The sequence below is a fragment of the Lichenostomus cassidix genome, chromosome Z (genome assembly GCF_008360975.1).
Source record: "Lichenostomus cassidix isolate B80296 chromosome Z, HeHo_3.0, whole genome shotgun sequence".
NCBI classification, from domain to species: domain Eukaryota; kingdom Metazoa; phylum Chordata; class Aves; order Passeriformes; family Meliphagidae; genus Lichenostomus; species Lichenostomus cassidix.
Window position 1 is genome coordinate 7,687,647 of NC_139511.1, and position 25,306 is coordinate 7,712,952.

Genomic DNA, 25,306 nt, shown 5'->3' on the forward strand with positions numbered 1-25,306 from the left:
TGAAAACAAAAATTTCCTAAAATGCAGAGGGGGAGCACTTTCAGAGATCCCCACCACAAGCTGCATAAATGCAAGACTGTGCATTTATGCAGAAACCCATCCTTCTCTGCTCAGGGCACACCTCCAGATTTCTTTAACAGGCTGTAAATAATGAAAAGTTTCCAAAGAGGAGGGCTATAATCTCATCTTTGCCTAATATTTACCTTTGCACCACTGTTCAGAAATGCCACCCATCCCTTTTTAGGATTGCATCTTAGCTTCAGACATTAAATACAGCCTCACAGAGCAACAGATTCCTGTCCTATTCCCCATCTTGCCCCTCCACATTTATGTGCGCCCCAGGCACAACAGCACTCCTCCAGGCTTGTTTAAAGGCAGGAGGAAGACAAATCACTGAAACAGGAAAGGAGCAAAATATGCATGGAAAGGTTGGTGGAAAAATATCTGTGGCTGAAATGATTTCACAAGAGTTCCTGTCAAGCAATTCAAAGCTAACCGTGTGTCATTTGTTTGGGTTTGGGGGTTTTTTACTAAATTTATCACCTAAAAGATATTATCACTCAGAACTACTTGTTCAACCGTGCAATGTATAGAGTAGGTTGAGCTTTCCTGAATGGCATAACAATGAGTTGCGCTTTATATTTTTCTCTTTTTTAGATGATCTTTGTATTTCTGAAAAATAAGCTGTAAAGACCAGAAATTAGTGTTTCTGAATACCTATAAATTAGGCAAGGTAGAAAGAATTTTAATACATACTGTCAATTCTTAAAATCTTAACCAAAGGTCTGACTTACTCACAAATAATACACAAATTCAATCTAAATGGTGACAGGTTAAAAATATTATTATATATTGAGTGATTTTTACACAATACCTGCATTACACAATGATATAATACTATACAATATAATGCAGATTTTAAATAACTTTATGTACATTGGATAGGCTTTTACAATGGTAGAAAGGGATTTTTTTTCCTTTTATAAAAATTGTCCTGACATAACGAATTCCTTTTGTTTCTTTGCAAGGACTAAACCATCTAACAAATCTATTTTTCAGTAAAATTTCCACTTTCACTGATAGGTGTCTGATTTCATATCTTGTAGAGCAAACACCTATCAGTGACTTACTACAGAAAAAAAACTCTCTTAGTTCTGTCTTATTTTTTGGAGAACTTACGTAAAATGAACGTCTTTGTCCTTCTTTAGACAATATGCATTTGATGGACTTAATTTCTACTCAAAAGCCATTTCTTTTGGATAGTAGGGAGTCAGACAGTGGAAGCCAGACTCCCCTTGCATATGAGGAAAAGCTGAAAGCAAGTGGAAAACTCAAAGTTTTACTGTCTTATTTCTTTATTCAAAGCAATTTTGACTGAACTTTTTATTCGTCTCTTAGTAAAAACATAACAGTGTGAAATGCATATGAATGAGATGATTATGTGGATGAAGAAAAATGAGAAAGCCAGGAACAATAATAGGTAGTGCTGCACATGGAACGGTAATTAAGTGGTAGTTAAGAAATCACTGTTTCCCTTTAATTACCAAGCACTCTCCTGTGTGGTGTGCATGTGTGTGTGCGTGTATGAGCACAATTACCTGAAGAGAATGTGTGAGCTAGTTGTCCAAAATTGTCCTTTTAATGATGTACAGTGAGGTGCAGTTGACTGTTTCCATGAAGGCTTATGTACGACAAATTCTTTCTCCTTTTTGAAAAATTTGAAAACATCAGAACATTACACATTAATACAATGTGAGGGGGAAAATTATCTTAAATATACATATGAATGTGAATATATTTCACACATTTATAATCTGAAGAAAAAAGTATACAGCCTTAGCATGTCATACAAATTGGTGTATTATGCCAGGGTCCTGATTTGTTTGTGGTCCAGGTATGTCTGCTAAACTTTATCACTCACAGGTATCTGTCCACTGTGAGTACTGACAATTACTGTATCAATGCAGTTAGACAGATTAAATATATATACAGATATAGATATATAGATACATTGATACAGATATAGATATAGAAATATAGATATAGATAGATATAGATAGCTGTAGACATAGATATAGATAGGTTTAGCTACATAAATATACATATATATACATAGATGTGTGTGTGTGTGTGTGTGTGTGTGTGTGTGTGTATATGTTTGTATATTTATATACATCCTCATATATTAAGTTTATAGAGAAACAGTCATATGGAGGCAGGAGGCACTTAAAATATAAATCACGTTAAGGCCATGTGGCAATAAATAGAAAGTTTAATTTTATAGCGACAAACATACATAATTTTGTCCTGAAGTCAATAAAGGAACAATTTACTAATTCTGATTATGCCAACTGTGATACACAAGTCTCCACCCACTCCTCCCCTATCCCTTCCACCCTGACTATTGTCTTCCTAATCAATGAGGAAGGCTCAACCAAAAGCAGTGCTCCTTTGACAAGAAAGACCAAACATTTGCATGAGGTCCTTGATAATCACGCAATACTACAAACTTACTGCAACAGTAAATTAAAAACCCAGCCAACTATACTTGTCGTAGACTTGTGAATATATAGGATTTTTAATACACATGTATATCTTCTAGTATGTGTCTATAGGTGTTTGTATATGTGTGTGTACTTAAAACATACATGCATGTAAATACATATATGCACATAAATGCATATAAATGCCTGTAAGTATCACAGAAACACATGGGTTGATGAGACCTCCAAGACCATCAAGCCCAACCTTTGACTAATCACCAGCTCATCAAAGAGACAGGAGCACTGAATGCCACATTGTCATTTCTTGAACACCTCCAGGAATGGTGATTCCACCATCTCCCTGGGCAGTCCATTCCAAAGTCTAATCAACCATGAGTGCAGAAATTCCTCCCGATGTGCAACGAGAACCTCCCCTGGTGCAGTTTGAGGGCATTAACTTTCATCCTGTCTCTTGTTACCAGGAAGAAGAGGCTGACCCTCATCCCACTACAACCTCCTTTCAGAGAGTTTTAGAGAGCAATAAGATCATCTGAGCCTCTTTTTCTCCAGGCTGAATGCACCCAGATTCCTCACCGGCTCCTCAAAGCACTTATTCTCCTTCCCCAGCTCTGTTCCCTTCTCTGGCATTTCAGTGTCTTTCTTGCAGTGAGGGATCCAGAACTGGACAGAGGATTTGAGATGGTAGCCTCAGCAGTGCCAGCACAGGGGGACAGGTCCTGCTGTCACACTACTGCTCATCCCAGCCAGGTGTCATTGCCGTTCTTGGCCACCTGGGCTCATGTTCAGCCACTGTCAACCAGCACTTCCACATCCTTTTCCACAGGGAAGTTTTCCAGCTGCTTTTGCCCCAGTCTGTGGTGCTGTGTGGGGTTGTTATGACCCAAGGCAGGCCCTGGCATTTGTTCTGTTGAATCTCATATGATTGGCCTTGGCCTGTCAATCCAGCCTGTCCAGATCCCTCTCCAGAGCCTTCCTGCCCTCCAGCAGATCCACATTCTAAGTCAACTTAGTGTCACCTGTGACTTTATGGAGGGTACAATAGATCCCCACATCCAGATAGTCAGCAAAGATGTTAAACAGAGCTGGGCCCAACACTGATCCCAAGGGACACCACCAGTGACCAGATGCCAGCTGGATGCAGCACCATCCACCACCACTCTCTGGGCCAGGCCATCCAGACTGTTCTTAACCCAGCCAAGAGTGCACCTGCCCAAGCCGTGGGGAGCCAGATTTTCCAGGACAGTGCCAGCTTTCCCATGGGAGACAGTGCCAGAGGCTTTGCTGAAGTCCAGGTAGACACATCCACACCCTTTCCCTCATTCACTTGGCAGGCCACCTGCTCATAAAAGGAGATCAGGTTGCTCAGGCAGGACCTTCCTCTCCTAAAACCCTGTTGGCTGCACCTGATCCCCTGTCCTGTATGTGCCATGTGATCACTCAAAATTGTCTTCTCCATGACTTTCCCTGGCACTGAGGTCAGGCTCCCAGGCCTGTAGTTCCCTGCATTCATCTGCCATCCCTTCTTGTGGATGACATCACATTAGCTAACCTCCAAATCATCTGGCATCTCCCCAGCTAGACAGGACTGATGATCTGTGATGGAGAACAGCTTGGCAAGCTCCTTCACCAGCTCCCTCAACACCTTGGATGAATCCAGTCTGGTCCTATGGACTTGTTAGTATCTAAGTGGCTCAGCAGGTCACTGCCCCCCTCCTCCTGGATGGCAGGAGTTCTGATCTGCTCCTTGTCCCTGCCTGCCAGCTCAGGGGCTGGTTACCTGAGGACTACAGGTCTTACTGTTGAGGACTGAGGCAAAGAAAGCATTAAGTACCTCAGCCTTTTCCTCATCCTTGGTTCCAGTGTTTGCCTCTGCATCCAATAAAGGATGGAGATTTTCATTGGCCCCATTTTTGTTGATGATGTATTTATACAAACACTTGTCATTTTCTTTCACAGCAGTGGCCAGATTGAGTTCTAGTTGAGCTAGTTAGCCTTTCTAATTTTCTCTCTTCATGAACAATGACCATCTTGTACTCTTCCTGAGTTGCCTGTCCCTTCTTCCCATACATATGTGTGTGTGTCTGTATGTATATATGCAAACATGAATGGAACTGAGATTTCTTAGATATGCCTTATAGACCATTATAATCTGCTTCAGACCCTAACTCTAGATATCCAACCCCAATTATCCACAACGGAAGCCTGCTACCTTTACATTTGCTTACACTCCATTCTGTTCCACAGATATAAACTATCTGTTGCCCTCAAATTGTCTTATTTAGTAGTACAATTTGGCTAATCCCAGCCCAACTGTTTCCAGAGTATGTATTGCTTGACAGCTTTGCTCTGTTTCTGATCTGAGGAAAAACTGATGGACCTGAACATTTATCTGATTTTTAATATCAACCAGACTGCAAGAAGAATGCTGGTTCATAAATAATGATTTTGATAAAAGTATTGAAGAAGCATTATTTAAGCATCACAAACTGTGTGAGGGAGGATGCCCACACATGAAAGAAGTAGGAAATCAAAATGAAAATTTTCTAAAACAATCTCTCTATTTGCATGCCTCATTGCCTGAGACAGACAGGGTCTAATATTTCATAATAATAGATTGCTCTTAGGGGACAGTACCTATAAATTAAAACCTAGAAGTGTTAACCAGGATGTCCTTCAAAGAATTGCTGAGAACCAAATCAATAAATATGATCTAATTTTTATGGATGAGAATGTTGAAACTAAAAGAAATACTAGGAATATGGCAGGACCCAGGCTCCAGACAATCCAGCCTTGCATCTTACTCTCTTTTCTGCAGAGAATGTTGCTTTATTGCAATGGCAGCTCCAAAATTACTTCAGTTGCAGTAGTTAGTAGACCTATAATGTAGGCAGGCACTTGGTGTCTTAGTTTAGAAACCATGTAACAGAGGCCATCTGTTCTCTCCACTATTTTTAAAGCAACTTGTCCAGACTCAGGTAGGAAATCTAAGGAGGAGGTGGATCTAATTTCTTGGAAGGCATTCACCTATCCAGATTCTGAGATAATCTCCAGGCTGCCTAGCTTTCTCAAAACACACCAAAAGATGGAAAAGCTCTGCAAATGAGAGGCTTCATAAAAAAATAGCACATATATATGTTTGCTCTCTGAGAGAACTGCATTCTTCCAATATGATCCACATACTACATGTTGTTTGCAGCGATTTCAGAATGACTGGTTGTAAATATCACATAATTTTTAAGTCTCAGCTTAAGATCAGCAAGAATAATTTTTGTAAAGTGTATCCTGAAGACACTTTTCTGAAGCACTGAGTCATCAAGCAGAGGTAAAACACCAAGTGAAAAGCAAAACAATCTCATATTTGCAATTGCAAGTGCAAAAGTTCATCACTGTATTCTGCTCATTTGATGACTTTTTATGAAGTGCTATGTGATCTCTTTTGCTTCTTTCTTGTTTCATGAAACAGATTTCCCAACAAAGAAATTACTTTGTTGATTCATATCTTTACATTTACTACCATTCTGGAACATAAGAGACCTGCTAAACATAGCAAAAATCAAATAATGAGCATGCAATACAATGCTACATTTCAATTATGCTCAGAAACTAAGCATAAGGTTGGATGAGCAAATCACAGGTAATACTTTTACATTCTTATTCACCTGGCCCATAGATGTTGTTTTTTTAGCATTTAATTTGTTTCTCTTAAGAATAAGTACAAACTTTATTTCTCATACATTATTGGAGAGCATTTCTTCCACTAATACAAAAATCAATTTTTGTTTGGACCTCTTTAACCTTTCTAACAGTTATCTTTTAGCTGCTCTAGAAGTCAAGGTTCTAACTTCCCTCTTAGTTTCTCAACTTTGACATTAAGACATCTTAGGTGTAAGAAGCAGAGGTGTTCTTTGAACTAAAGTTTATTCACCCTAGGTGTAATTGAAGGATTCAAAACTATTCCTAAACTTAGGCTCAATCTGGCAAAACTAATACCAACAGGGAATGGAAGCATTCTGCTTCAATAATTTTGAACCAGCAAAAAAACCTTTTTTTCCTCCTCCTTTTGGAATTGTACAAAATTTGTGTTAATGGTTAAGAATTATTAAAAGTCTCAACTGAAATACAATATTATGAACACTGATTTATTTTAGTCAAACAAAAAGGTTTGCCTAAATATGTTTTCTTCTGTTACTCTTTGATGGCTTAACTAGCAATTAAAAAAAAACAACAGCCAAAAGCACCACCCCAGAAATTAGAAAAAAATCTACTGCTATTTTACTAAGCAAGATGGTAAAAAAATTATAGTTACGGAACCTCCTAGGAACCCAAGTTCCTGTACAAGCATGTATTTTCAGAAGTGGATGACAGGTCTAGCCCAAAATTTTATTCACTCTTAAATGGAAGTGCATTAATCTGGAAAAATCAAAAATTACTCTTTCTGTTTAAATGAAAAGAACACTGATAGGTATTTATGTTTTTTGCAATCTGTTCCTAGCACACTACTCCAATCCTAAGGGATCATCCGTTCTTACCTAAGCTTGCTCCCATGGGTCAAAAGTAATAATTTCTAATGCTTTACTTCAAATTACAGCACTGTAGTGATCACCACTCATAAATCTGGAGCTGCCCATTAGCCACAGCCTCCTAATCACACATCACTTGTTATCACTTCCAAACCAATCTGGACCATCCTGTCCCTCACCCTGTTTTTACAAACCTCTTCCTTAGAGTCAGTCTGGGTCAGAGCAGTGCTTAAAGTCCGTCAGTTTAAATGGAAAAAACAAGAGTATTTGTTCTTTTGTCATCTTTGTCTTCTAATTTCATGTGCTCTTCAGAGCTCCCTTATGTACATTTAAGAAGGGAATTGAAGAAATTGAACTCTGTCAAAAACCATCACAGGCTCTTCTTTTCCTCCCATCCCTTTTCCTCCATTACTTAACTGCCAACCTTTTCTTCTAATTGTTTTCAAAAAGCCAACAGGAAACTTAAGCCGATCAACATTTTAGTACATGACTTGTCCCACACACAGTTATTTTTACACTGAGTATTCTGAGCAAAGATCAGACCTCCTGCTGTAGGAGCACTCTAACACGGATAGTTCTGTCCCTGTGATAATTACACCTCCAGATTGCACAGACACAAGCAGTGGGCACATCCTTAAAGCATTGTCTCCCATGTTCTCATTTATACAGAAGAGCTCAATTGTGTAAGAGGATTATTTGTTCTCATAGCAAAACAACCCAAAGTGCATCAATTACACTGGGAAAAACTCAGCTCCATGAACTGCTCAACCACACTGCTAATATAACCAAGGCTGCATTAAGCCAAGCTATTGCTGATGTGAAACTAACTTATATAACTATAGCATTTTTCTTCTTTGCCATTTTTCCAACACTTAAAAAGAAAAAAAAGAAAAAAAAAAAAAAAGTCTGTGCTACTGTAAGTCTACCAAAGTCTAAACTGACTATTTTCAGACACAAATAAACAGATCTAGCATAAATGAGGCTATTGTGAATGTGAATTAATTTCCATGAAGGAAAAAAATCAAGAGGCAGAGAAATATTTTTAGGTAATATAGTTCTTCCTAGTGCATTTCAGAATGAGAATTATTCTGAAATAATAATTCCAGGAGAGTATATTCCTGAAACCTTATGGGAATCACTGGCATAATGAACTGATGAAACCTCAAAAATTCTCTGCTCTTCCATGGGAAAGGCAGACCATAAGCTCTGCTTCTTTCAGTGCACCAGATGCAAATTCAAAGGCAGCACACACAATCTTTGTGAATCTTCATGCCAGCTTAAACCTTGGCTGACGTTCAAAGATGGTGAATTAATGCCAACATTTTACTCATGTGAAACCCACTCATTACGTCTTGCACTGAGACCACCAGTGAAGTCACCATTTAGACATGTTTATGCCCACCCACCCATCCTTATGTTCCTGAACATTATGGAGCAATGAATGATCTAAATCTCGGATAAACTGAATCAGAAACATTCATTGATAAATACCATGTCCATGCCTCAAAGCTTGCTTGCTTTCTCCCAGACTTCTCCTCCCGTCCCAGGAATATGAACTGTTCTACTGCATGGCCCACTCCCCACCCTGTCTTTCTACATGAAATCTCTCAGTCCATTGGTTGCCTTTCCTCTCTTAGTCTCTCTTCTTGCTTTCCACTATCTATTTTGCAGAACACACAAAAATAGCTGTAGTATAAGTGTGACATATATGGAGCTCTAAAAATAAATTATCATCTCAACTGGTTCTGTAGCGATTTCATAGTGGTAAAAAAACCTCAACAAAATATTTAATTTTGCTTGGATTTGAGTTGGTGTTTTAATCAGTTTCTGAAAAAGATGAATTGTGTTATGGCATTTTTTGAGCAAAACAATGTGTTAAATCAAAGAAAAAACACTGAACATTTAAATTATTCAAAATGTGCTTTTTGGTTTTTTTCAGTGAACAAAAAAGACGTATTTTGTCTGAAAGGTTTTTGCCAAATCCAAGTGTATACAGACAACACCAGATGAAGGTACAAGCATTCCCAGCACAGTAGTGTTACCTCTAACAGCTGTTTTAATGATGAAGAGCCAAAGCTCACTCACAGAAAATACAAGCTTAGTGGGTCCTAAATCTAGCGTATTTTCCCCACATAAAGAAACAGCACAAAAAAAAAAAAGAAAAAAGAAAAAAAATAAAAAGAAAAAAAATCAGCCCAGAGAAAATCCCAAACATATCCAAAGCAAAGCAAAGCAAAACAAAAATTACTTACTGTCTTCTTCAACATTTTGACAGCGTAAGGTTTCTGGGTCCCTTTCTGCCTGCATCTGTAGACAATAGATGTAGCCCCACTAAATAGAAAAAAAAAAAAAAGAAGGAAGAATAGTTGTCAATAAACACAGTTGCCTACATTTTCTACTCCTTCTGGTTTGGGCAACACTATCTCACTTTTCCCACAGATGCAATAAACCCTCTCCCAAAATCCAAGAAGTGTAAAACTTCTCTTTGTTGAACTTCAGCAGTAAACTTCAGCAATTAGCCAACAGAAGCTGCAAGAGTTCAAGATGCTTCTTGGTCAAAACTTTTCTGCCTCACGGCAATTCCTGGATGATTCCTTGGATGATCAAGTGAATATATCCTGCCTTTGTTGAGGCAACATATTTGCAACATTGTGGGGTCTTTTCACTAATTATTGTTGGCAGCAGTGGTGAGACAGAAGAGGCAATTTTTGTGCTGCTTCTTATCCAGTTGCCCAAACAATTTTGGCGTCAAAAGGAGCAAGCAACATTTTTGGTTAATTCAGTGGAAATTGGTGGGACTTACTCATAGCAAAGGTGGACTGGGCTTACATCTTCTGCTTGCCTTCAAGGTGTAGTCATTCGAACATGTAAAGTCTGAGCACTCCTAACATAAAATTATGGTGCTTCTCCTGCTTCTCTAAGGGGGAAGGTGGGCTAGGTGGTCTCCAAAGGCAGCTCATCTTGCTGTTACTGCCAAGGAAGGGGCCTGTACTCTATGAATTAGTTAAAGAGGGGTGAAACCTCTGGCAAACTCACACTGGTTACAAAACCATTTAGATACCTTTGTATTCTACCATGAAATGGATGCAATGAAGACCCATCACCAAATTTAAGGCATTTTTGGAAGCCTCCTGCCCTCAGATCTGTCACCCACTCCAAGGTTCAACACTTCTAAGTAGATACATATTTTTGAGGTAGACTGCAGTTATCATATATGACCTCCTGAACAACCATTGCAGAACTGCATGCAGCATCTATACAGTGAGTGAGTTTCCATACCTACCACATGCCAAATTGCACTGCAGGTCTCTCTGAACCAGGAGAAACCCAGGTATCTCAGTAAGAGACAACCAGAGTTGCACAAAGACAGGAGCAGCTTTCTTTTAAACAGCAGAGTGGCACAGCCATGCTTGACTACAGGAATAAAGCTGTGGCACAAGGTTTATTATTCTGGGTTCTGTACAAAACTGCCATGGGTGCCCTGCACTTCTCCCTCCTCAACATGGGCCAGACAGGTGCCAGACAAGGCTCTGAGTGGGCACATCCCTATTTTTATAAGTACATGAGTGAGCACAAGAACTGGCTTTTGATTGAGAAGATTTATTTCAGGAAGACCTCTTCATAAGGAAAGGTCACCTGGGGCAAGGGTTATGCAGCTCAGTCATCTGAGGGCTTCTCTGCACCACACATAGATTAATCTTCACTTCATCTCAAATGCTAAAATGATTTGTCTCTCATAAAAGTATATTGATACACGTGTGGGAGTACTGAGAGCTTCAGTGACTCCCAGAATTATTACATGAATTTAATTAGATCTCTTCTCCTTGGCCAAGTCTCAAAAGACTCTATTTAGCAAGAAGAAAAAATATACCACATTAAAAAACCCTCACAACTTTTAAATAAACAAAAAATGTAAGAAGAATTCTAAGAACCTGCTGTGATAGCGTTTATATCTCCAGTATTTCACTGCAGGATTGCAATGGAGAAGTCAGTGCATAAACTACAAATCATTCTTGTACCCTCCTTCACATATGCAGAGTGCAGTATAAACATTAAAATCTTTAGTTTACAGATGTTTGTACTAAATAGGCAGCGAATCTTCTAGAAATTATTGTATTTGGGTGAGGGCAGAATTAGATAAACTATCCAGATGATGATCCAAATAAATAGATGATCATTCCAGTGCACATCTCTCAGAACACACTGCTGCTGTGGCAAAGGAGGGCAGTGCCTGTCTCTCAGACAAGCTATGGTCAGTGTTTGCTTTACCAGTTTGCAACCTGATGCTGTTTTCCATGTGCATGAGAGCCTTCCCACTAGAACACTACGATTACTTAACTGTCTTAGTGATGAGATGGGGTGTGGAGGTTCACCGGTCCGAACTGGCCGGCCCGGAGCCCAGGGCTCCAGTTGTCAACGTGGCGCAGTTCCCCAGAGGGGATGTAGCTTCGTCCGAAGACTCCGAGGATGAAGTGTAACCTCCCGCACCCTGCCCCCTGAAAGTTCTCTCTTTGTTTATTGGTTAGAAGTTTAGTTACCCCACCCCTGTTACCACCCCAACTGCCACCCCAATCTAGAATGTTCTGTTTCCCTTGCTCCCTCATTGGTTGGATTGTATCCCTCCCCTGGTTTCATTTGCTACCCTGCTTGTCCGTTAAGGCTGTACCCGAGCTGATTGGCTCCGCCCCTGCTGACCCACCCCTGGAAACCCCGTACCCCCCTTTAAAACCCCCAGCTGCCATTGCTCTGGGCCGTTCGTGCCTCGTGGGTTCTGACAGCCAGACCTCACGTCCACAGACAGCCTGAGAGCCTCCAGGGTGCCTGCTTCCCTGCTTTCCTGTTAATAAAGCACCTTGGAACTCTCGACCTCTGTGGTTCTTTGCCTCTCGGGGACTGGAAGCTGACTCGACTCCCCGCCACCGGGCCTGACCCTCTGCCACAGGGCGGCCTACTCCTCCTCTCCCCATACGGGGAATCAGGCGGTGCCCCCGGGGGCCAACTGGTGCTAGTCCGGAGGGACGGAGCCAGAGCCGAGTGGGCTGAAGGCTGAGCCCAGCTCCTGCAACACCTGGCGCCCAACATGACCCTCCAATCCCTTTCACTGCTTTTAAAGGGAAAGGAGTGAAGATCGTTTCCGTCAGGCAGTGAGTGGTAGCACGCTTCTTCGGAAGTGGTGCTCCTCACCACCAGGACAGCTGTCCACCGCTCGCACCATGATACCGGAGGAGGAAGTTCCGAAGGATCCGGACGTGAGGCCAACGACGAAGTCCCGGAGGAGCCCCAAACGAGGACCATCCTCCCAGCTTTCATTTCAGGTGCGGGGCAGTGGGACGGGTCCCCTGGCGTACCTCCTTATTTTTTAGTTTTCTTTACTGGGTGGGTGGGTGGACGATCCCCTTTTAGTTAGTTTTCTTTTCATTTAGGAGAAATGGGAGCAAAACTAACAAAGGGCCAGAGGGATTTTTATGTTTCAGTTAAATCCTCCCTAGAATTAGCAAATTTTCCGTTTTCATCCCCGCTCCTCAAAGATTTTATTAAGTTCATCTATGCCCAATTTCCAGAGACCACCCTCGACGATGCCGACTCTCCAGAGTTTTGGCGGAGAGTGAGGAGGCAGATGAATCTTTTGAGAGATCAAGGCGACAGGCGCGCCGAGAAATTTTTTGGGATTTTAAGGGCCATCCTGTGTATCCGTCGCCCTGCAAGGACCTTGGGAACCCCTGCTAACCCTACCCCATCTTCCCGTCCTCCCACTTACCCTGACCCAACACCTGCGAGAGGCAGCTGCGGCAGCTCAGAACGCCAAGAGGCACGGAGTTCCCGCCTGGTCTCCGGCGCCTCCGCAGCAGCTTCTTCCCCAGCCCGGGATGAAGTCGCGACCCTCCCGAGCACCCTTGCTTCTCCAGTTCAACCTTCCCCAGTAGTTCCCCACGCGACCCGCCGTGTTTCCTTTAAATTGCCCGAGGAGCCGTTTTATGGCGGTGGTAAGAACCAGAATAGTGCTGACTAAATGGCTTCCTCAACCCCCTCTCCTCCTACCCACCATCCTGCTTTTCCCACGCATTTTTCGGTTTCCCCGCCAGTTTACCCCTCCTACCCCTCCCCCTAGGCAGACTATCCATCACCAAGCGGGCCCTCCCCCTCCTTCGAGCCCTCCGCCCCTGCGCCCAACCCCTTTATCCCAACCCCTCCCACATCCCCGTATCCTACCCAGCTGCACCTTTTCCTTGATCCCTCCCCAGAACCCACATCGGTAAACCCTCCCTTTGCTTCACCCCCATCAACCCCCTCCCCAGAGGTGGGACTCTCCGGTTGCCTTGGTACTCCTTCTGGTGTGCGCTCGAAGGAGGCCGTCTTGAGTGGCCCTTTAACCGACCACCGGAAAGAGGCCATCTTGGGTGGTCCTCCGACCGATCTCGGCTGGAAGGACGCCATCTTGAGTGGTCCTCTGACCAGTCACCGGAAGGAGGCCATCTTGGGTGGTCCTCCAACTGATCTCAGCCGGAAGGATGCCATCTTGAGTGGTCCTCCAACCGGTCACCAGAAGGAAGCCATCTTGGATGGGTCCTCTGGTCCAGACTGGAAGGACGCCACCTTTGATGATCCAGAAGTCCTCCAAAATCCCTTCGCAGCACCGGTTCAAGTTTCTTGGGCAGGCCACAACCCACGATGGGAGCCCTTTGACCATGCCGCACTCAAAGACTTAGCCAAGTCTCAGAAGGAGTTTGGACGAGACCCGTCTTACTTTCGGTCCGTCCTGCATGCCTCCTTAACCGGCGTGCCCCTAGTTCCCCGTGACATCAAGTTGATCATGTCATGTCTCCTGTCTCCCATTGAATACCAGGAGTGGGAAGACGAGTGGAAGCGACATGTGAAGGAACTTAGGGAAACTCTTTCAAAGGGCGGTGCGACAAACAACCTCCCATTCGATTTATTAGTGGGTGAAGGGGACTTCATAAAGCCCCAAATTCAAGCCCGTGACATCCCGCTGGATGTCCTAGCCTCCCTAGCCGGTTCTGCAGAACGGATTTTGCTTGGTATCCCTCCGGTGGATGCCCCAACCATCCCGTACCTGGAAATCTTCCAAGGGGAGAGTGAGTTATTTTCAGCCTTCATCGATCGCCTCAAACGAGCGATTGACTTGCAAGTGCCCGATGCTAACATCCGCCCACAACTCCTGGTTGATGGCACCATTACCTGCGCCAACCGCATCTGCAAGGAAATTGTTCTTTCCTTGCCCCATGATCCTCGCCTCACGATCAGTCAGATGGTGAGTGCTTGCAGATGGCTTGCAGCTGTCAAGGCCATGAACAACACTTAGCCGAGCAAGCACTCATCATCGCGAGCACCAATGCAGTCTGTAACCGATGCGGCAGAAGAGGGCACTATGCTGCAGATTGCACCATCCCCCTAGAAGATATTCCCCACTTCTCCCGCACCCCAAAGCCGGTAGCCCGCGCCCAGCACCCTTCCCACTTGATCCTTGCTGAACCTGCCTCCCCTCCACTCCCTCACCCTGCTGGCCAGGGAAACTGAATGCGCAGCACGAGATGCCGGCCTCGTGCTGCCAGAAGCCACCGGCCGGCCCCGACCCCACCAAATTCCAGCCTGCGTGGGTCATGGAAGACACCTATATTCCCGGACATGGACATCACATCATTTATCCTAAATGTCATTTTTGTGACCAATTTGTTCTTGCTCTTGCAGATGCGGAGAAAGGACCCCTGGAAATTTCCATCGTCCCTTCCTTGATCAGAGTGGATGTCGATGGGTTCTTTCCTCTCCAGGTTGAGGTTGCCGACCCCCCTCTTATCCTTTCTAGGGAGCAAGTCGTCGCGAGAGTTAAGGCATTCCCGCTCCAAGCTATCATCATGGACTCGCCGCTCATTGCCTGGTCTGAGGCGGTGGGTAAGGACAGGCCAATGCTTACTTGTGAGATCTCCCGGAGAAGAGACAACATCTCCCTCTCCGGAATGTTAGATACTGGGGCAGACATCACGGTCATTTCATCCACGAATTGGCCATCGGCGTGGGCCAAAGAACCTGTGGCTGGGTCACTCCGCGGTGTGGGAGGATACACTCCCACAGAGCGAAGTAAAGACCCTGTGAGAATTGAGGGGCCCGAGGGTCGCATTGCCACCGTGCGGCCATTTATCATTCGTTCGGGTTTCAATCTTTGGGGGAGAGATGCCATGTCCCAATGGGGCACCCGGGTCGAATTGGCCCCGATCCGCGATTTTTGATAGGGGTCACTGGAGAGTGCCCGACCCAGGCACTCAATTGGAAGACTGATAACCCTGTCTGGGTCGATCAGTGGCCCCTTCCGTCACACAAATTAAAGGCGCTTGAAGAGCTTATGAAGGAGCAGCTGGAGAAGGGTCACATCGAGCCTTCTACCAGTCCCTGGAACTCCCCTTTCTTTGTCATCCGAAAAGTGGGGAGTGCCAAGTGGAGGCTCCTTCACAACCTCCGCAAAATTAATGAAGTCACGGAGGACATGGAGTCTCTCCAACCCGGATTGCCTTCCCCCTCAATGCTCCCGCAGGACTGGAAGATTGCAGTGGTGGACATCAAAGACTGCTTCTTCCAGATCCCCCTGCACCCACGTGACGCGCCCAGGTTCGCGTTTTCAGTGCCGTCTACCAACAGGCACCGCCCAATGCGTGGCTTCCCCTGGAAGGTGTTCCCCCAGGGGATGAAGAACTCCCCCACCATCTGCCAGTGGTATGTCGACAGCATTCTGTCGCCAGTCAGAGAGCTCACTGGTGAGTCAATCATCGTCCACTACATGGACGATGTATTGGTCTGTTCCCCCACCGACCAACAAATGAGGCAGACCCTCTCCATGGTTGTGGGGGCCTTGGAGAGCAAGAGTTTTGAAATCCAGCCCTCAAAGGTCCAGGTGACGGCCCCATGGAAATACCTTGGGGTGAAAATAGAGGAGCAAACGATAACACCTATGCCGATCAAAATAATTGCTAATCCATCTAACCTGCAGGAAATGCACCAACAATGTGGTACCATCAATTGGATTCGGCCCGTCATCGGCATCTCCTTGGAAGACCTGGCTCCGCTGTTTAACCTCCTGCGCGGAGATCGCGACTTGTTGTCCCCAAGGACATTGACCCCGGAAGCGCGAGATTCCATCAGAAAGGTACAGCTTGCGCTGAAAACGCGTCATGCTCACAGATGTGACCCTAAATTGCCCTTCAATTTGGTCATCCTCAGAAAAATGCCCCACCTGCACACCCTCATCTTTCAGTGGGATGACGCCCAGAAGGATCCACTCCTCATCATTGAGTGGGTCTTCCTGTCCGTCACCTCACCCAGAGTCCTGGTCACGCCACATGACAAGATGGCGCAGACCATTAGACAAGCGAGGTCCTGCCTGACCACTCTAGCGGGGTGTGAGTTTGCGTGCATCCACATCCCATTTGATGTTAAAGAATTCGACTTCATCTATCAAAATAGTGAGGAGATGCAAATTGCTCTTGAAGCGTATCCCGGCCAGGTAGTAACCTGGTACCCAAAACATCGATTGTTCCATGCAGAACTAAAAATTGTTTTAGGTCGGGTTCAAAGCAGGAAACCCCTCAATGCCTTGACCCTTTACACAGACGGCTCGGGCAGATCTGGGAAATCGGTAATTGCTTGGAGGAACCCCTTGACTCATGAGTGGGAGAGTGATGTCAAGATCGTTAAAGGGTCCCCCCAAGTGGCCGAGCTCGCGGCCGCCATCAGGGCATTTGAGCGCTTCCCGGAACCCTTCAATTTGGTTACAGATTCGGCTTACATTGCGGGAATTGTTTCAAGAGCAGAGGACAGTTGGCTGTCCGGCTCCTCCAACCCAGAAATAAATACCTTGATCATGAGGCTCAAGTATGCTATCACTCACCGTGATCAACCCTTTTACGTCATGCACGTGAGGTCACACACCGACCTTCCCGGCACTATCGCGGAAGGGAACTGGATGGCAGACGCGCTTGCTGCGCCAGTGCATGTTGCCAATGTGCCTGACCGATTCCAACAGGCTACATTGAGCCATGCACTCTTTCACCAAAATGTCCCGGCCTTGAAGCGAATGTTTGAATTAACATTGGACCAGGCCAAGGCCATTGTGGCGTCCTGTCCCCATTGTCAACCCCTCCAGATAACATCACTGCGATCAGGAATCAATCCCAGAGGACTTAACAGCGGGGAGCTCTGGCAGACAGATGTTACGCACGTGCCAGAATTTGGTCGTTCTAAATTTGTACATGTGAGCATAGACACCTTTTCAGGTGCAATTTTTGCCACCACACATTCGGGGGAAAGAGCAAAGGATGCGAATTCGCACTTCCTGCAGGTCTTCACTGTCCTTGGAATCCCTAAAGAGGTTAAGACTGACGATGGCCCGTGTTACATCTCGGTGCCATTGAGGAAATTTTTCCTCCAGTGGGGCATTTCCCACACCACCAGAATTCCCCACTCACCAGGGTCAGGCCCTGGTGGAAAGGGCTCATCAGTCCCTCAAGAGAGTGCTCCTTCAGCAGAAGGGGGGCCCTGAAACAGAGACCCCAGCAAATCGGCTCGCCAGGGCTCATTTTACTCTAAATTTTCTCAACTGCTCCGATCGGGAGCCAGACCCCCCGGTAGTTTGCCACTTTTCCAACTCCAGGTGAGCCAAGCTGAAAGAGCACCCCCTTGTCCTGATCAAGGAACCGGACTCCCTGAAAATCGTGGGCCCCTTCGAGTTAATCACCTGGGTACGGGGATACGGATGCGTGTCCACCCCTGTAGGGCCGCAATGGGTCCCCAGCAAGTTTATAAAGCCCTTTCTGAAGGCCAGCCCAGCGTCACCGAAAACCAACAAGAAGGACGTCGCCTCTCCACATTGGAGGCGGAAAAAGAAGACTCCTGCTCCGCCGCCAGCCTCACCGCATCGACTCTGGCCGCGTCACCGCCGGGGGTCCCTTTAGTACTGGAGAGCTCACCCGGGAATCCCTGAGCCATCCATCCAACTCCCTTCCCCTTCTTTCCTACAGCCTTTCCTTCATCCCTCCCTTCCCTATCCCCGTATAATTAATTTTTTTTAATTTATTTAATAAAGAAGGGGGAGGTGTGGAGGATCACCGGTCTGAACCAGCCGGCCCAGAGCCCAGGGCTCCAGTTGTCAACGTGGCGCAGCTCCCCAGAGGGGATGCAGCTTCGTCCGAAGACTCCGAGGATGAAGTGTAACCTCCTGCACCCCACCCCCTGAAAGTTCTCTCTTTGTTTATTGGTTAGAAGTTTAGTTACCCCACCCCTGTTACCACCCCAACTGCCACCCCTATCTAGAATGTTCTGTTTCCCTTGCTCCCTCATTGGTTGGATTGTATCCCTCCCCTGGTTTTGTTTCATTTGCTACCCTGCTTGTCCGTTAAGGCTGTACCCGAGCTGATTGGCTCCGCCCCTGCTGACCTACCCCTGGAAACCCCGTACCCCCCTTTAAACCCCCCAGCTGCCATTGCTCTGGGCCATTTATGCCTCGTGGGTTCTGGGAGCCAGACCTCATGTCCACGGACAGCCTGAGAGCTTTTAGGGTGCCTGCTTCTCCGCTATCCTGTCAATAAAGCACCTTGAAGATCTCGACCTCTGTGGTTCTTTGCCTCTCGGGGACTGGAGGCTGACTCGACTCCCCGCCACCGGGCCTGACCCTCTGCCACAGGGCGGCCTACTCCTCCTCTCCCCATACGGGGAATCAGGCGGTGCCCCCAGGGGCCAGCTGGTGCTAGTCCAGAGGGACGGAGCCAGAGCCGAGTGGGCTGAAGGCCGAGCCCAGCTCCTGCAACACCAGAGAGCTACACCAGCAAGGATAGATAGCATCACATCACCTTTAACAGTTTGTACCCAGAGATGGAAGACAGGCAGCATAGTGCTTGAAAGAGGTGTAAGACAGCCTGGAGAGAGAATCCAGTTGAGCTGTTTGACATCAGGCTCATTAGCCAATATTCAAAATACACACAGATGTGCTAGTTTAGAAATTATTCTCTGCATATCCCTAGAGTCCTAATTTGGTGTAAAATTGATGACAAGGTATTGCAAGACTTGGGAACATTTTGAAAGAGTTTGCTTTTTGTTCATGTGGCTATGCCCCGGTCTGATAGATATGCTCCCACCACCCAGGGAAGAGAACACTTAACAACAGATAACAACGAACACTTGTTTCCTCTTCCATGCCAGAAACCAGTGCAGAAACTAAGGAGCAGGATGGCAACCTGCTTGCAATACACCTGGTGCAAAACTTAGCAGAGAACTATTACTTGTATGGACCTGATTCCTTGTTTCTTTGATGGTTAAAGGATATCTTTGCTTCTCCATAGTTTAAAAAAGTGGAGATGGGGCACGATGGGGCACGAACCAGCCTATGGATCTTAATGCAAATATGCAAACAGAACTGCTTCATGCAAATCAGGGTGGTTTGCTTCGCTTCTTATTTTGGCTTCCTGCTAGAGCTTTCTGCTGAAGCTTTCTGCTGAATCAGCACATCCAGCTTTCCTGAGACTATGTGACTTGGAAGGTCACCAACTGGAGCAATTCAAGCTTTCATCACCTAAGAGCAGTGCGAAGATTCAGATACAAAACTCTCATGTGAAGCTGAAAAAGCTCAAAGAGCTGCTAATTGTAACCTCTTGCCCCTACCCTAAGATTTTTCGACATCAAACCTTGACTGCCATCCATCAGCCTCTCAGAACCTCCTCTGGAATTTGCATCAACTGAAAACTTCATCGATGCATTTGGTCAGAATACACAAATATACGGAAAACAAGAATCCTTGTGGCAACACGCCACTTTCCTCAGGCAAGAAATTTATGGCCAAAGAGGCAGTCAATGTCCCATTCTCTGCAGTGTTTCACTTTGTCTGAATGATAAATATAAATAGTGCTAGAGAAAGAGATTACCCATAATCAGTGGTCAGGGCACTTATTTGATAAGCAGCAGACAATGACACTAGAGAGTAGTTAATCCTACACCATTAAGGGGTTAAATGGGAGGAACTGAGAGGATCCTGAGGCCAGACAGTTGTTAATCACTTGCAGAAGTACACTGTAGTGTGTGACTGACAAGTGACCCATTACCTATCCAGGCTAGAAACCAGAAATTATTTCTCCCATATTCCACAAGATTACTCAATGTGTTTGCCTATTTAGAATTGATCCTGTCAGCTTTTGCCTGTATTTAGTGAATACATACAAAGACATCTATCTTTGCATGTATGTATACATATATACATACACCTATATACACATTTATATGAAATATTTTATTATTTACATTTGTGCATCAAGTGTGCATTTGTTTACATCTGAAGAAAATGAAGCTTAAAGGAGTATCTAGCTGCTGGTTTTTTGCATCTTTGCTTGGAAATAGTCTACCTGAATTCAAAGCATAAATTATTTGAAGCTGACTGGAACAAGAATAAAGGAAAAAAATTCATATTCTTGGAATATGGAGTTGGCCAAGTTAGAAAACAGCAGTTAAAATTCCTAGATTGTTTAAAATATTGTCATTTCACCATTACTGACACATGGGTTTTGGTCTGGAAAGCTGCTTAATGATTCTGTTAGAGATTTACTTTTAAAAGCCCAGGTATAACTGTGAACATGCTAAAGAGTAACAGCAGCAACAACAACAAGAAGAGATCATTTTACATTGAACATGCCACATGCTTTACTAAAATAATATATTTCTATGTCTACATATATACATATGTATATATGTATTGAACTAGAAAAAAGCTTAAAAATAACCTATACATCTTTACTACTTGGTCATCATGGACAACAGAAGCACTCACTTCTGTGATGCCACCTGCAATGAGGACAATGACAACACATGAGAAAACTCATGATGTCCTGTGCATGGCATGCATCAGAGCTGCAACACACACAGCTCAGTATTAGCACAGAAATAGTTTTCCTGAAGTACAAGTATTTCAGTGCCATGATAAATTCACCCGCCCATCAGTCAAGCAATGTAAGTAAGCACCACTAAATGTGTCAGAATAGACTAAAATTCAATAACTGACATTTGCATGTGTGTTTACACATCACTTGAAAAATGCTTTTAAAATATTTAAAATGTGCTAAACATTCTGCCCCCTCCCCACTCCCTTCTCAATATACAATTAGTTGAGCATTCTGGATTATTTTTCTTATTATTATCCTCAGGTGTTATTGAGTTTCCAATTATTTCAGAAAGACATTGTTTTAAACGTTGGGCAACAGCACCATAGTGCCCTGCCTGTGCTAAGGATTCCAGCCTGCAAAACTGACAGAAAAGACATGGCCACACTTCAAATATATACAGTCAAAAATAGTCGTGTCAGCACAGATGGAAGGAAGGCAGGGACGCCCAGGAGGGGTGTTAAGAAGGTGGAAGTGATCAGCAGAATTTGCACATAAAGGAGAAAATGGAATTTGCAGGATCCTGCAGTGGAGCCTGGCAGAGAGAAAAAAAGACAAAGAAAGAAAAGACAGAATTTGACCCAGTTTGGAAATAGCATTTCTTCCCCAAAACCCACAAGAAGCTTCTGCCTCTGAAACAGGAATGGCAAGCAAATTGAAATGCAGCCATATGTTTATTTGGCCACAGGTAGGTAGTAAAAGCAAATTTCTCGAGCTGCAGTTTTTAAAATAAAATAATATTCACTGGCAGTTATTTCACTGTAAGCAGGAAATTTGGTCTTTTCAAAAGTAGGCTAGACAGGCAGCATTTCCATACCATGCCCATTCATCCTGATTTTTATATTGCGTTTTGAATCAACTCATTACAAATACCATCCTCAATGTAATCTCCTGTAAATTTCTTTTGGATTAAATTCCTGAAGTTCTGGATTGATTTCTTTAAAAATAAATTCGTTTGTGCTTCATGAAGTCAAACAATGATTATGCAATTGAGTTTTTCCATTAAAAACAGGTGAAAGAAGGATTGGTGCCAAGAAAACTGTACCTGATACAAAGCCATGGAAATCTGTGCTGCCAAAACTGCAGTACAAGATCAAAGTCCATTATAGGTTTCCACAAAGAATGCTGATTTTTTTGTACAGTTTACAGAAGTACAAAGTTAAAACACATTAATTTACTCTTTCTTAGATATACACTAAAAGGTCAAAATGAAAATGGATTTATAGAAATGAAATTACTGTTCCTAGACTTCAAAATTAAACATCCAGTTTGAAGCTAAAAGACTGGACAGAAAAAAAAGAAAAAAAAGAAAAAAAACATCTATTAAAACTGAGAGGAATTAAAAGTAGCTTAAAAATGTGTATTCCATGGCATTCCTTCACTTTTGCTGTCACCATTGCCTTCACTTAACACAGTACACACATGTAAATTCAGAAATTCTCACCACTTGCATTTCATGTGGAAATGTAAAACAAACTCTTTCTACAGTGATCTGGCAAAAAATTCTTAAATTATTCAAATCTAATCTCAAAGCTTCTTCTAAATATCAACATCTACATCTACAGGACTTGCAGGCAATTGTAAGCAACTGCAGCCCTCCCTTTCCCCTCATTATTTCATGACTTGTAAACAGAATGGAAAGTTTCACAAAACAAATATAATTTCGGAGCAGCAAAAAGCCTTGGACTCCCACATTCTATCAGGAGTAAAACAAATCTTTAAAGAAGGCAAGGTTAGCAGAAAAAATGTACACAATTCTGGAAAGGAAATCTAGTTCCATTGCATTCCAGATTTCTGGCTGGTTTGATTTTGAGAATGAAAACATCCATGCCTTTTCAGATTTTCATTTTCTTTTTTACTGTTAGCTGCTGAGTTGATTTTCCAATATTTGAGGCAAAAGGACTTTTTAGTAAGTTTTCAGGCTGGCCTGCAAAATAGTCCAACAAGATATTTTTTATATTCAGCCTTCACTGCATTCAGCGGATAAAAGGAGCCTCACATAAACACAACAAAAGACATACACCATTTTTCTAAAAAATCCTGTAATCCAACTAGTGCTTGCCAACATTCTAGAACCTGGAACTGCCACAGATAACAAAATTTGTAGAATTGCAGTCCTTTACACATGGGTTAGGTTTGCTGGTGAAACACTAATTAAAATTCAGCAGTTCAAGCCAGTCCTGCTGTGGTGGCTGGACCAGCAGCTGATAATTCCTGCTGGGACTGCAGCAGCATATTTCTAACTTGCTTCCAATAGGACTCCTCCCTCAAATACTGCAGGAAATTTATAGAAAAAGACTTCTATCCCACAAGGGTAGAGGGATTGCACATTGTTACACCTGGGACCATTGCCTTTCTAAACCACAGGAATTCAGTTAGGAATCAAATTAGCTACATTCTTTCATATTTATATTAACGTAAGATAATTTCCACCACCTCAAATGCTACTTCTTAAATTTCTGTTTCGGGGGTAATTAAATATTGAGGGCCAGAAAAAGACCACCAACACTGAGCCTGGTTCCACTGCCTTTTACTAAGTGAAATCAGCTGACCCAAACTTACTTAAAGAGCAAGAATCATTATCTTAGGCATGACTTTGAAAGCATGGAAGCAAAACTCACACTGCACTGAATTCCAGAAGTTACTGCTGTGTACTGTGTGTACATTGCTCCCCTTGGGGTAACCCAGCTTTCTGAAAATTGGTTCCTGAACAAAACTTCAGATATGACTGCTGAAATGCAGATATGAGGTAAAGACCAGAGCAATCCACACAGCATCTAAGTGTAAGAAAAATGTATAGAAAATATATTCACTATTTCTTCTTTTTCCCCTTTAAAATGTTGGGTCAGACTGCACATAGGAATAGATGTATTTCTAAAACAGCATGGGAATTCTCAGCAGGAAGCCAAATGTCTTTCCTACCAAGCCTGAAAAAAACATGTCACTGAAACCTGCCTGAAACTTAACATGTAAAAATTTGGAGTTGACTTTTCAGCATGAACGTCTTGCAGTCCAAATGCCCCAGAAACTGGCCTTGAATGTTTTGTTTGGAAAGGAGTTTTCCTTGAGATTGCTCTTCTCTTTTCAGGTACTAGAGAGTACTGAGCTGCTCATGTTCAAGTAGTTTAGTGAAATGGGGTGAGCAAAGAAAGGGAGGTGGAAGAGCTGACTGAGACAAACCATGCATGTTTGTGTCCATGGTACTGAACTTTGGACATGGTGGGGCAAATTCACAAACCCAGGTGCTTATAGTACCTATGCAAGATGCAGACCCAAATCCTTGGACTGGCAGACTTGAGCATTTTGTCACAACTGCAAACTCAGTGCACACACTTTCTATTTCCATGATGTGGCCTGACTGGCCCTCTCTTAGTCCCACACAAAGCCTGACAACTGAAACTATCTGCTGAACAAACTCCTCCTGAGATTATATATGCCTTATTTAAAGCACCATTTAAAACCCTATCTCATAACCAGCACTTCCCCCCTGCCCCCAAAAGATACTAATGAAGAATAAACATTATTTATTTAAACTTAATTAGAGTTCATGTGAGGAGAAAAGAGCTCTGAGCAGTCAAAACTTTGTAAAACCTTCTAAAGTGTTTTGTAAGACCTTCCTTCCCAGGCCACTGCGGAATTACCTCCCTGGTTTTTTACTAGTGACATATTCCTTCATCAGAAAGTGTTTTAAATAATCTGTACTGTGAACAGGTGTCAACATCATTGATTACTGCTCTTCGTGACAATGTCTAGATGCAGGACACACTAAATGACAGCTTGTGGCAGCTTGAACATCCTCACACATTGACTCTGGTGCTCCTGTTTGAGGGAAGGGAAGAAATAAGGAGGTCATGGACATCTAACAGCTTGTTCTGTATATAAAAAAAGTAACCATTTTTGATCAGACAGGGAAAAATTAATGGCTATTCATGTCTGCACATGTAAATCTAGCTTTGAACAAACTATACAACCAGCGAGTTTAGGCCTAGTCATTTTTCGGATTCTGAAAGCTTTTGTGCCTATGTTTATCCTAAACTGCCCTCATTTTGGTAAGTTACACAGCTTTCTCCTTGAGGTTTTTGTTGTGCTGAATCATCAACTCCTGTGCAGTGGCTTCTCTGAAATAAATTGCTTTTGCCAAGAAGTTTATGCTCAGTGCCAGCCCAGGATCTCTTACCACAAGACGACAAACAACATTTTAATATATGTCGGATTCAAAAGTTCTTGGGCATTTTTTAGCTACTCTGTATATTTTCTTCTTTAAACCTGGTGGACCAGACATTTCTAATCATAAGCTGTAAGACTGAAAGCCAGGCAAAGCAAAAGAGTCAGGAGGAATGTATCTTTTTCCAATGGT

General features: G+C 43.6%; 1 protein-coding gene across 1 annotated transcript in view; it reads right to left on the minus strand.

Annotated features, from left to right (window-relative positions):
• CAMK4 (calcium/calmodulin dependent protein kinase IV) overlaps positions 1 to 25,306 on the minus strand; it is a 143,355-nt gene that overhangs the window by 67,933 nt on the left and 50,116 nt on the right. Inside the window, exon 2 of the mRNA XM_085042823.1 lies at positions 9,277 to 9,355. Coding sequence (XP_084898949.1) covers positions 9,277 to 9,355 — 79 coding nt within the window. The remainder of the gene's footprint in view (positions 1 to 9,276; positions 9,356 to 25,306) is intronic.